At 38.2% G+C, this 13,911-nt stretch overlaps 1 protein-coding gene across 1 annotated transcript in view; it reads left to right on the forward strand.

Annotated features, from left to right (window-relative positions):
* Positions 1 to 13,911, forward strand: part of ANKFN1 (ankyrin repeat and fibronectin type III domain containing 1) — a 292,737-nt gene that overhangs the window by 219,880 nt on the left and 58,946 nt on the right. The window contains exons 9-10 of the mRNA XM_031468095.2: positions 2,957 to 3,047; positions 8,444 to 8,551. Coding sequence (XP_031323955.2) covers positions 2,957 to 3,047; positions 8,444 to 8,551 — 199 coding nt within the window. The remainder of the gene's footprint in view (positions 1 to 2,956; positions 3,048 to 8,443; positions 8,552 to 13,911) is intronic.

Genomic DNA, 13,911 nt, shown 5'->3' on the forward strand with positions numbered 1-13,911 from the left:
CACTTCTACAGAATCTCCATAACCTTGAGGTGCACAGAAACCCATCTTTAAAGTTATGAAAATGAAGTTTATAATATGGTAAAGCCAATATTATTAAATCCTGAGGAAAGACTCCACAGATTGCATTTTTTTTTAACTTCAAACACCATTTTGCAAGCAATGCTTTGAAAGTGCTGACTTCTAAAATGCTCCTTTGGGTTCATCAGAAAAAAAATTCCTCAAAGCAAAAATATAAAACTATACAGATAAACCTCCTAGAAGAAAACACAGGCAAAACATTTTGACATAAATCTTAGCAATGTTCTCCTAGGGCAGTCTACCCAGGCAATAGACATAAAAGCAAAAATAAACAAATGGGGTCTAATTAAACTTACAAGCTTTTGCACAGCAAAGAAAACAAAACAACAATCTACAGAATGGAATAAAATATTTGCAAATAATGCAACTGAGAAAGGTTTAATTTCCAGAATATATAAACAGCTTATCCAACTTAATAACAACAACAAAAAAAACACAACCCAACCCAAAAATGGGCAGAAGACCTAAACAAGCAATTCTCCAATGAAAACATACAGATGACCAACATGCACATGAAAAAATGCTTAATGTTGCTAATTATCAGAGAAATGCAAATCAAAACTACAATGAGGTATCACTTCACACCAGTCAGATGGCCATCATTAAAAAGTCCATGAACAATAAATGCTAGAGAGGGTGTGGAGAAAAGGGAACCCTCTTACACTGCTGGTGGGAGTGTAGTTTGGTGCAGCCATTATGGAAAACAGTAAAGGAGAGTCCTCAAAAAACTAAAAATAGACTTAACATATGATCCAGCAATCCCACTCCTGGGTATATATCTGGAGGGAACACTAATTTGAAAGGATACATGCACCCTAACGTTCATAGCAGCACTATTTACATGGAAACAACCTAAATGTCCATCAATAGATGACTAGATAAAGAAGTTGTGATATATTTATACACTAGAATACTACTCAGCCATAAAAAGAATAAAATAATGCCATTTGCAGCAACATAAATGGACCTAGAGCTCTTCATTCTAGATGAAGTAAGCCAGAAAGAGAAAGAAAAATACCATATGATATCACTCATATGTGGAATCTGAAAAAAAGAGGATACTAAGGAACTCTACAAAGCAGAAACAGGTTCACATAGTAAGCAATCTCATGGTTACTGGGGGAGAGAGGGCGGGGAAGGGATAAATTTGGGAGTTTGAGATTTGCAAATGTTAGCCACTATATATAAAAATAGATTTAAAAATAAATTTCTTCTGTATAGCACAGGACACTATATTCATTATCCTGTAACAACCTTTAATGAAAAAGAATATGAAAACGAAAATATGTATGTATATGAATGACTGGGATGTTGTGCTGCACACCAGAAACTGATACATCGTAACTGACAATACTTCAATTTAAAAAAAAAACATAAAACATTTTAAAATATCATAAGCAAACAAACAAAAAAAAACCCTCCTTAATTCTTTTTTTTAATTGAAGCTTATTTATTTACAATGTTTTTAGCTTTGGGTGTAGAATGTAGTGAATCTATATTTTTATAGATTACACTCCATTTAAAGTTATTATAAAATATTGACTATATTCCTTGTGTTGTACTTTACATCCTTATGTCTAATTTATTTTATACCTAGTGGTTTGTACCTCTTAATCCTCTTCCCCTATCTTGCCCCTCTCCCCTTTCCCTTCCCACTGGTAACCACTAGTTTGTTCTCTGTATCTGTGAATTTATTTCTTTTTCGTTATGTTCACTTGTTTGTTTTATTTTTTAGATTCTACATATAAGTGATATCATACGGTATTTATCTTATTACAGTATTTTTCAATAAGCTGACTTATTTCACTAAGCATAAAATACCCTCTGGTTATTGCAAGTGGCAAAATTTCACTTTTTTTAATGGCTGAATAATAATCCATTATATATTATATATAATCCATTTATATATATATATATATAAAATATATATCTCACATCTTCTTTATCCATTCATCTGTTGATGGACACTTAGGTTGCTTCCATATATTGCCTATTGTAAATAATGCTGTATGGACACTAGGGTAGATAATATCTTTTCAAATTAGTGTTTTCATTTTCTTTGGATAAATACCCAAAAGTGGAACTGTTGGGTCATATGGCAGTTCTAGTCTTCTTCTTCTTCTTCTTCTTCTTTTTTTTTTTTTTTTTTTGAAGAACCTACATACAGCCACAACTCCTTAATTCTTAATGCTGTAAGACATTAAAGCATATAAACCATTGTTTTAATAATGGTTTTAAAACTGAAGTAACATCAAAGAATTAATTTTTAAAATGTTTGAATAACTGAGTAAAGGATATTTATTGCAGCATAAAATTACTTATTGTGTCATGAAACAATGTGGAAACAATCTAAATGTCTACCAGTGAGGGATCAGTTAAATAAATGACTGTATTTATGCAAAGTGAAGTGCTATCAAGCCATTAAAAGAATGAAGAAGGCCTTTAAATACTAATCTGAAAAGGTGTTCATTATAACTTGTCAATTATATAAAGCAAGTTGATCAGCTAAAAAAAGGTGATCGTGGTTGGCACTGGGGAGGGGAAAACAAGGAGAAAGAGGTAAGGGTCAGAAATCACTGGTTTTGGTAAAGCTTACAGAACTATGACTTAAAAATTAGTGTATAACTGGGGGAGGTCAGGAAAAGCAACTATGATATTCTAATTTTGAAAAAAAGCACAAAGAAATGGAGAGGGCACCCCAAATGTTTATTATCACGTGTAAACATAACAGTCAAGGAAAACTAGAAAGCTAACGTATGGGTGGTGGAGTAGTTCATTTCCAAGGGATGGATGAGTTCACCAGACACAGGGTAAAGCTCCTAGAGTAAAAGTCATTAAATTCCCAATGCATCATTCTCTCTATTTTGATACTTTGCAGGGCCAACAGTATTTTGTTCAAGTCTCGGCTTATAACATGAAAGGATGGGGACCTGCTCAGACCACGACACCAGCATGTGCCTCTCCTTCTAGTAGGTGGTGGCTGTGACCTCTCTCAAGCCTGGCCAGGCTCCATCTCCAATTCCATCCTCAGGATGCCACTGCCATTCCCTCTCCCCACTGCTTGGGACTAACAAGACCTCCTCAGAGTAGCATCTGGCCACATAATGAACGATTCCTCTGCAGAAATGTTCCCCTGGGAGGCAACTCAGTGGAATGAAAGAAAAGGGAATTTGGAACCAGCAAGACTGAGTTTGATACCCATTATCCCTTTTATTAGCTGTGTGGCCTTCAAAATTTACTTAAACTCTCCGAGTCTTGATTCAACATCTGTAGAATGGGCCCAGTCATACCATTCACAGGGCTTCTGTCGGGATGTAATGAAGTGGCACAGTGGGACTGGCTGGCCCAGAGTATATGCAGTCCATTTTAGCTCTCACCTCCCCTTCCTCACCAAAAATCTTACATTCTGTTGGAAGAAAACCTTTCTTACTAACAGGCACTCTGCTATACTCTGCCACAAATAGAATCTATATTTGTAATAGTGGCTGAAAAACTCAGCAGGCCACTTCTAATTATTTGAAGATTAATAATTTATGGCTGATGTACTCTCTATTGCAGGTAATTCTGGTAATTATTAACCAGAAGAAACATCTCCACACACAAACATGATAGATTTTTCTGCATAATGAACCTATTGCTCTGAATTATATATTAATTTTAAAATCTTCACTAATGTGATCATTTAAACAGGTATCATGCTTCCTGTGAAGGTGCAAACTGCTCCATCCTTTGTGGAACAGTTTGTCCTACTGTATCAACTGCTGCTGATACAGTAGGAATGCTGTAAGAACATTCATTTCTTTTTAGTCCCATAATTACATACCTGGTAATCTAACCTAAAGAAACTGATGTAGACACACAATCATGAACAAGTACGTGCACTGCAGCAGTATACTGATACAGTGAAATGTACGTGGTGGGGGAACAAATATCTAATATTAACTTAGTGGATAAAGTATGATATATACAGATCCAGACTGTACAAAATACAACCACTAAAATACAACCACTAAAAATGATGTTTAAAAAAACATTCATTGTATGGAAGACATTCTTACAGTATGAGTTTTATATACACAAATAACAGTTTTTTCATATAACATTTAAACAGAGTTTGACTATCAGGTGGGTGTGTCTGCATCTAACTCTTAAAATTTAACTGGCTATCTGGGTTATGAGTTTATGGGCTCTTTAGTTTCCTTTTTTATATATATTTATGTATTACTTTTCTAAGTATTATAACATCCCTTTACCCAGGACCAACCTTGTATCAGGTGGTGCATTATGGGTTTTCACATTCAGTGTCTCACTTAATCCTGACAACAGTCATTCATCATTGTTCCCACTTTGTGGACAAGCAACATCATGATCACCTGCATCACTATCAGCATCAGAGCTAACATTTATAAGACTCATTATATGCTACATGTTAGTCTAAGAACTTTACACGGATCAGCTCACTTAATCCGTTACTGACTAGGGAACTATTAATACAGAGGCACATGCATATATACATATATTGCAGCCCAACAACAAAAATTAACAAGCATTGAAGTCAGGTCCAAACTCTGTGTCTCTTGTTCTTAACACTATGCTGTCCTCCTCTATTAATAAGGAAATTGAGCTTCAGAAAGTACGTTGCCTTACCCAGGGTCACAACTCTGTACATGGCTGAGCCACGATTCAAGCCTGAGCTAGTCAAGACTCTGCTGGGGTAACTAGGGGCCTACTGGTGAACTGTATTATGCAGCACAATCAGACAGTCAAGCAGACTAAGTGTCAGCCAACCATCCCTGCCTGCCACCTCCGCTGGATTCATAGAGTTAAATCAGGGCATACAGACCCTTGGACCACTGATATCAGAGATCTCTGAGATTCCTGAGTCCCCTAGCACTTGATGATTTAACTATTCCAGTCTTACTTGGACATCTTTCTTACTGAAGACTTAGCAGAAACAAATACTAGGAATACTGTAAGATTAAGATACTAACGGAACCAATCTCATTCCACGAGGTCGGGGGAGAGGTATGTATTTTTAAAGATGGAGGGATAGAAGGGACAGAAATGAAGAAGAAGGGAAAAAAAACAAACCAAAGAAAAGGCTAGTCTCAGTAGACCAGAAGACCTGAGGGTGGGGCAGGGAAACCCACTCCAAATGGGTACCCCATGCAAATTCTGATCTGCATATGGATGCAGTTACTTATAAACATCAGATGTCCCAGTTCTACAGACTTCCAATTCTGTTCAGACACTCTCCCTCACAGCCCATTTGAAGAGCTCTCTCTATAATGAAAAGAACAGTTGTCCAAGACGGGGAAGAGTCACCTATTATTTGGTAATTAACACAGTAAATGGCAACACTTTCTAAAACAGCACAGCTGACTAGTAGGGGTATCTGGCAAAGAGCTGAAATCCAAACGTCATTACAGTTGCTGCAGACATGCCATATCACTTGGATAGAACAATATTAAAACATTCTGGTTCTATTTATAAACAGCATGACATTGTGATGTAACATATATCAGTATTCAGATATTTACTAGAGGACAATGTATTCTAACATGACAGAGTAATTGGAAATTTGGTAATATGTTCCAGTAAGCTATAAAATTTTTTTTATTTTTGCAAAAGGCCTTAATGTGTTTTTATAGACTTATGTTATATGGTATGGTACATAATAAGAGAAAAGGACCCAGACAGGCTTGTCTGAGTTACGATCAGGAAAGCCCTGATATCGCCAGTGAAAGTAAGCTCTGCATTGTGTTGCAACTGAAGTGTCTCATTACCAGAACAGTGAACTGTATTATGTGGCACAATCTGCTCTTTTCCTACCACACTAAGTATATTCCTGTCAGGTTCCTGATTTCTTAATATATTTTCAATTTTCTCCCTCATCCCTAAAGTCTCCTATTTTATTTAGTCGTCAGAGCCTTCCAAACATCTACGAGAAAAACTCATTCTTTCCAAAAACCTTGGCATCATGTCCAGTGCTCACTTGGGCTGCAATTTAGCATTAGCAATTTTCTAATGTATCATAAAGTCATCAGCTCAACCTGCCTCTGATGTAATAGGGCTCAGCTAAAAGAGCCAGGTCCATTTTGTCTCCCCCTGCATTGACAGCAGTATTAACACTCATTAGAACGTATTAGCATGTTCAGGGCCACTTAGGAATTCAGCCACCCAGGAGTCTTACTCAAGCAAGACTTTGTTGCTCATCTGTCGTGAGTACTTCAGATACATTCACCCAACTAAGAGAACAAACTCATAATGGCCTTTAGGAATTCATGAGAGCAATGTTTGTTCTCACTGTGCCAATACCAGGGACACTATCGATAATCCAAGGGTCACTCGGAGTTCATTTCCTCAAACATTTCCAAATTTCCCAATAAAAGTTCTTTCCGAGCCCATCCTACCTGAACACCATCATGCTTCTAGTCACAGTGCCTCACCAACATTTAACCAGCATCTCCAACATGCCCAGAATGATGCTTTACTTACATTACTTCTTTGAAACCTCACATAACTTTAAAAAGAGACGCAAAAACTCACTTTACAGAGAAGAAACCTGAGGCAAAGAGAAATTAAGTAAGTTCTGCCAACAAGGAACAGAGTCTACAGAAAGCACCTATGCCAATTCCCTGTCTCCAGCGCTGACCACAACTAAGCCACACCACACAGACTCCAACCAAACTCTGACCCTCCTTCCCAAAAGAAAACAAAAACAAAAACATGTCCATGGCATAAGGAAATGAGCACTATAAGGAGGATCATGAGACTATGCGATAGTCCCGGCTAGGCCATCAACAAGCCAAGTAGTTTAGAACTGGAACAGTTATCCCCAGGCCTCAGCCTTCCGAGAGGTAAGATGAAGGGCACAAGGTGGGAAGGAGGAAGGATTAGAATCTCTGAGGCCTTCCTCTTCAAAGGGGACCATCTGATAGGGTAAGAAATGACGTTTCCATACTCACCACTCAGGGACTTAACTTCCCATCAATGAATTCCCTTCTTTTTAAGTTATTACTTACATACCACTTGCCATGGGACACTGTGCTAGATAACTAATACATCTCTCATTTAATCCTCACGAAAATCCTGCAAGATAGATACTGTGTTCCTTTTTTAAACTAGGGAGTAGAAGCCCTGTCAGTGTAACCTGCCTTACAGACACTGAGCTAGGAATCAAAAGAGGCAGGGTTCATACCCAGGTTTATCTGACTCCAGAACCTGCGTTCTAACTGTGCTGCACCACCTGGCCTTGGATGGACCAACATGAAATGCTTTTACCAAACTTTAACTATCATGGTATCTGCTTAAGTTTCTAAACAAGGGAGACTCCATCTTTTAAAAGAACTCTAGGGGGAGGGAATTTGAAACTTGTTCAGTTAGAATTTAAACCTCAGATATACTCATGAACTAACTGGCTTTTCTAGAAAAGAATGTCTAGCATTTTTAGAGAAAGCATTTCAACCATGAAGCACTTTAAGTTGTTGCTTTTGAAAGATCCAGAAAGTAAAACCAGGGAAAAGGAAATAGAGGGAAGAAGGGATGGACTATGAAATGACTGACCTGCAGAAAGAAAAATCCAGAGTTGGAGACAGCAGAATTATAATCTTGACATTAGTCCCATACGGGTTATTACTCTTGATATCATTATAGCCAAATGGAATGAAAATAGAAGGGGGAGAAAAATCTCAGTGGGGATTGCAATTTAAATTTGCCATGTAAGCTAATACTGTATATTTAGAGACTGAGCAGACAGGGTGGTTGGTGGCTCAGAGTATGTGCAGGAGTTGCTGTGCCAGCTAACCAAAGCAGACATTCATTAGAGCAAAATGTAGATTTCCATTTCTTGGCATCTGACATGGGCTCTTTCCTTGGAAAGAAATGTCAATTTGGCCAAAAGTGTGAAACCTACAATAAAAGCATTGGGACTGTGGATTTCATCTAGTCTGCACATTCCCACTCCCTTCTTTCTTACCGTGGAAATCCAGTTGAGACCTGGTGTGCTGAGTGGAGAGGTGGCAGGGGAACTGATTAGGACACGGATGCTGAACAGGAGGGTAAGGAGCTGAGGGAGGGATAACTGGACTCCCCAATTCCCCATTTTCTTTTGGCTTCCAAGTACCATTTTCTCTTGCCCTAAAACTGCCCAATACAAGAAACCAACCACAATTACTGTTTTGCACAGGGCCTGAACGATGGCAGCTTCCAAACCCTTGGCAATGCCTGCTAGTTGTGCAAGTGCTGGGTGCTCATGCACAGAGCCTGTGGGTAATATGAGCAAAATTCGGCTCCTAAGGCAGGGCAGGGAAGAGGCCTCTCCTACTTGAAAATTTTACCCTTGTTTGTTTCTTTTGTTCAATAGACTGGAAAGACTATGACGACAGAGCACCCAGACACAAGGGACAGAGTGAAGTTCTGGAAGGTCTGCTGCAGCAGGTCCGAGCCCTTCATCAGCATTATAGTTGCCGGGGTAAGGATAAAAATCTGCGCTGGGCCATCGACTGAGGTCTCGGTGGCGCCGGTAATTTTAGCAGTTTCCTAACTGGGTCATACCTTCTCATTCATCAGGGAGGGAGAGAGATATTAATATTTGTACATCTGGAATCACTTTACAGCACTATCTTGCTTTAACCCTTCAGAAGAGACTTCCCTCTCCCTTTCTTCCCTTCCTCTCTCACCCTCTCTCCTTAAGAACAGTTTGAAAACAAGCACAAGTAAATATCGGTGACCACTGATTCCCTTCCCTTTGAATTGTCCCTTTACAAAATTTCTCAGTGTGCTGGGTCTTTGGGATATTCACCTTCAAACTTTTTACCTGCAAGTAAAATTCTGAGCATCCTTGAGGAAACTTGACCAATTATAACAGCAACAACAATATTAAACTTTTGTGTATATTTATAATAAAGTTTACACTCAATTTCACACCCACTATCTCTTTTTAATCCTCATTTTGGCAATTATCACTGAGGCTAAGTGACTTGACCAAGGTCACAATGCCAGGCAGAGACAGAATCAAGATACCAACCTAGGTTTTGTGTCTCCAAGTCCAGTCTTTCTGCCACACCTCATTTTTGTCTCCCCCTCTTATATCAGGACTGGGCACTGAATTTCATGCTCACCCTGAATTTGAATCTTCCCCTGTACTACTGCCCAGGTGGAAGGAGAATATGCCTTCTCTAGACCTTGCCAACTACACCCAGAAAATCTCTGAGAAGCTTTAAAAAGATTATTTTCTACTTGGGCTGTTCAAATGGGTCAGGGTCAGGTTTCTGATCTGTGTAATGATTTGTGAAGCAGGCACTTAGTTTTATTTGGAGAATTAAAGTTCCATAAAGTTTTCATTTTTCATGCCCCTTCACCCATCAGATCTCTAACTGCATTGTACTCTCCAGATTCAGGGCACCGCTGGACTAGCTAGGTAAGAAATCTATGGTTGAAACTAAGAGATGCTAAATGAATTTTGACTAGGTATAAAGAAGTCATACTTAGCATTAGCAAAAAGTTGTTCCCAACTTCTGTAGAGGTATAGCAACAGAGCCCTTCAGAAATGCTGGCTATAGCTATAAATGAGGGTGCGTATTTGCAAGAAAATAATGTTCTCCTAATGAGTGGTTCACTAGGAGATGTAAATATGCATGGAAGAGGCTGGAGAAGGAAACTGAAGTGAGATTTTATTCTCGGATCTCTAGGGAAACTTTACCCAGACCAGAGCCTTCAACATTCCACACTGACCAAAGTACACTCAGTTCTCAGCTACCAAGGGCCCATTTAACCAGGCCAGGATTATCTAGGCTCCTTTCTCTTCTTCTGCCTCTCCATCATTCCCCTGCCATTGGTTCCTGCATGGCAGGCGAAAGGAATAAAGCAACTGGAGAGATTATTCTTTGCAATTCATAAGTCGGCTTTCGCTTGGTCTTTATCAGAGGGGTAAAGCTTAAACTACTCATGAGAATGGATTCTTTTTTACATTATCTGACAATTTAGATGTTTTCCCCCATTACATTGGATTACATTCCATTAGTCAAGAAATGATTGTCTAGACAGGCCAATTATTTCCATGGTTTTCATTCAACTTTTATCATGTACATGTTTTCCCCTCATAGGGATGTAAATATACATACAATATCAGAAAGATGTAAGTAAGGCATAAGGTAAGACTTCCCAAAAGGGAGGAATATTTCACCTTAAAATGTACTTTGGACATTTAAACAGCACCCAAAGTGTGTTCCAAAGAAGAGTGGTTCTGTAAGATGCTCAGCTGAAAAAGGGTCTCTCATCAAGTAAATATGGAAATTGTCGCATTCTACATCCCCTCTCTTGGAAATGTAAAATAGACACTAAAATATTAAAGACTCTAAAAAAGAGACATTTTGAATTTGGTTAAGCAAGAATTTTCCAAACTTATTTGGCCATTGTAAAACATTTTTCACAGAATTAGTGTTCCAAGGCACACTGTGGAACACTGACCCCTAATATGCCAGCATAAAAGAAATGACCTTCTAAGGTGATTTAACATGTCTAAGTCTAAAAGGATAAATGAAGGATAATTAGGTATTGCACACAGAAAACTACAAAGCTGTTATTTAAAATACTCAACTACATTGTGATTCTATGTGGTTTACAAATTTTATAATTAGATAAAACAATTACTTCAAATCCCAGTTCTACACTTGCTGTGTATCCTTGAGAAAAACATTTAACCTTTCTAAGCCATAACTTCCCTATCAGAAAAAAATCAGCACAGTAATAGCTATCTTTCAGGATTGCTATAAGAATTAAATAATGGATTAAACTCACCTGGCACAAGCACTGTGCAAACTCTAGTTTATTTTTTTTCCATTGTTCTTCCAAATGAAGAATGGGGTGATGTCCATCCTCAGCACTTTATATACGCTAGAATTAAAGTGTAGTCATTAACTCCACTGTAATGAGCCTGGAGCTCTCAATAAATACACAGCATATTCTAAATGCAGAAGTAATACTAAAATACTCTTTCTCCCACCAAAGCCCTACATGGGAGATACCAAAATCCACATTACTTTCTGTATTCTGGGCTAAAGACCAGCCACAGCTAATCTACATGTTCAGTACTGGGATGAAAAGTCAATGGGGATGTTGAGCAGCCTTTATTGTTAACAGGGTTAATGCCCTGACATACATAATGAATTAGAAAGAAGCCACCTGTGTTCACTAAAACATCCCCTACATGAGTGAATTTCAATTATCATTCAATTTTTCAACTGGCAAACATTAACCGAAACACTGCCCACTATGTGTCAGGTGCTAGGCATACCAGTATGAATAAAATAAACTCCCTAAACTCCAAGCACTTAAAAGCTGAAGACCTACTACATTCAGAGTCCAGAAAATTAACCACTGCTCCAGAGCTCTGAACTAAGCAGAGACAGAAGCCACAGTGGTTCTTAGGAGAAAAGTAAATAAGTTTAGACCTTGTATCAGTCAACATGGGCTATATTATGCTGCAGTATCCAAATGACCCCCCAAACATTAATTTCTCCCACATTATATGGCTATCACAGGTGAGCTGAGGGCTGTTCTTCTGGCTTGTCATGATCCTCTTTGTAGAAATATTTAAAACTCTTGAAGGTCTCACTGGACAAAACTTTACTTATGTCATTTACACTCAAAACTCATGGCAAAACTGGCCATGTTTGTCCCCCACCACAAGAGCTCCAAGAAGTGCAGTTCTACCACGTGTCTAGAATGGAGACCTGAAATATCTGACGTTTTCATGGGCCCCTTTCCCAAATAGTCGTAGCATTTTTTTCTCTTTTTTCTAGTTGAATTTTTTTAGTTTAATCTTCATTTTTAATTAAGTTGTATGTGATGACCATACTCTGAAGCCAGACTACATGGGTTCAAATCCAGGCTGGACATTTACTAGCTGTGTAACCTTGAGCAAGTTGCCTACCTTCTTTCTCATCTGTAAAGTGTAGGTAAGAATTATATAAACCTGTCAGCCATTTGAGGGCTGACTGACTCAAAATAAGTAAAGCACTAAGAAGAGCTTTGTTATTAAAGGAAAAGCATTTTCTCCCATCCTCCATTTTCTATTCCCCAAAGGCTCAATTCTTTTGATATTTTCTCCGTATCTCTAAATAATGGACTATAAGCTAATTCATGATTTTTTTAATTACAGTTATCTCACTTAATGAAGATGATTTCTCTTTTTTATCCCTCCACCCTCTTATATGCACAAACAACCCCTACCCCCTTATCCTCCAAATATACTGATACTGTAATTTACTAAGATCACTATTTGCTCCTCACATTATAATGATCACATAAATTCTACGATTATTTCTCTTTCCTGGATAACTTGTTTTCCCAATAGATAAAACTCAACTTTTAAATTTTTCTATATGGTTACAATTAATTAACCCCCAAGCTATCCTCCAGTTGTATCAACTTTCTCTCATATAATCAGACACATAAGTATTGTTTCAAGTGTATCTTCTTAAAGAAACCTCTCTGACCTACTCCAACCTAGACTGATCACTGGCTACCTCTGTATTTGGTACACAGCTGTCACCTAGGATCTCCGTTCACCACCATATCAAGGACTCTTTTTGCCACTTTCTTATATTAAATTTCTTCGTTTTTGCACACTGTCTTCCTCTTTCTTGGGCTCTTTTGTCATTGGTGGAGCCTTTCCTCTAGCAGCTTCCTGAGTGGATAAGTAGATGCTAATTTTCGGATACACTGTGTCTAAAGATGTAGTTATTCTATTTAACATTTAAGGATTTGGAGAAGTATAGAAATCTCAACTGAAATAATTTTACTTCGTATTTTGAAGGTGTTGCTTCATTGCCCTCCAACTTTCAGTGCTGAGAAGTTTGATACCATTCTGATTCCAGACGTTTCATATGAAATCTACTCTTTCCAACTATGGAAGGTTTTAAGTTTCTTTTTTAACTCCGTATTCCAAAATTTCGCTGTTATGTGTCTTCATGTAGCTCTATTTTTTTGTCTATTGTGTGGCACACTTGGCAAACCCTTTCAATATGGAAACTTTATACCCTTCAACTATGAGATATTTTCTTAAATTATTTAATTAGTTCTTCTCCAACTTTTCCTCTTCTCTCTCCTATGAGAACTCAGATACTGAACCTCAGAGACAAGCCCTTTAGGGTGTTTTTTTTTTTCTCTTCTCCTACTTTTCATCCTATGTTCTTTTGTTCCACTTTCTTGGAAATTTCCCCAAATTTATTTTCTATTTGGCTTTTCAGACTTTGATAGCTATTTTTAATTTCCAGTGCTCTCTATTGTTCACTGACAGACCTAATCCTTTCTACAAGGATGCAGTGTCTTTGCTTCTCTCTCAGGCTATTGGCAGACTCTGATTCACTTTATGTTTTTTCTCAGCACAGGCACCCCTCTAAATTGCTCTTTTGTTTCTTGTTTTTGGCCTTTGTTTTTTCGGTCACATGCTTTTCACAACTGCCTGATGATTCCTGGATGTTTGCTCAGAGTCAGCTCAATAGTTGTTGGGAAGCTTGGAGTGTGGATAGGACTCTTTATTCACAAACCTCACTGTAAGGTGATCTGGCATGGCCTTATCTTCAGGAAAGCAAGAAAGCCAACGTCAGAATCTTCCCAGGTGTATTCTTAGGCTAGTCAGAGTCTCCAGAGAAGTTTCTTTCAGTGTCCTACCTGGAGGGTTTGAGTACCAGGGTTCCAAGAGTCCAGTGGGAAAATACTCTGTATGTAAGCTTTCATTTAACCCACCTGTTCTGAGCACATACAACTCCTTCCCTCCATTTTTAACCATACACCATGTCTTCCACTCTAACGACCTCCGTTTTGGTG

Source organism: Camelus dromedarius, chromosome 16 (assembly GCF_036321535.1).
Source record: "Camelus dromedarius isolate mCamDro1 chromosome 16, mCamDro1.pat, whole genome shotgun sequence".
Lineage (NCBI taxonomy): Eukaryota > Metazoa > Chordata > Mammalia > Artiodactyla > Camelidae > Camelus > Camelus dromedarius.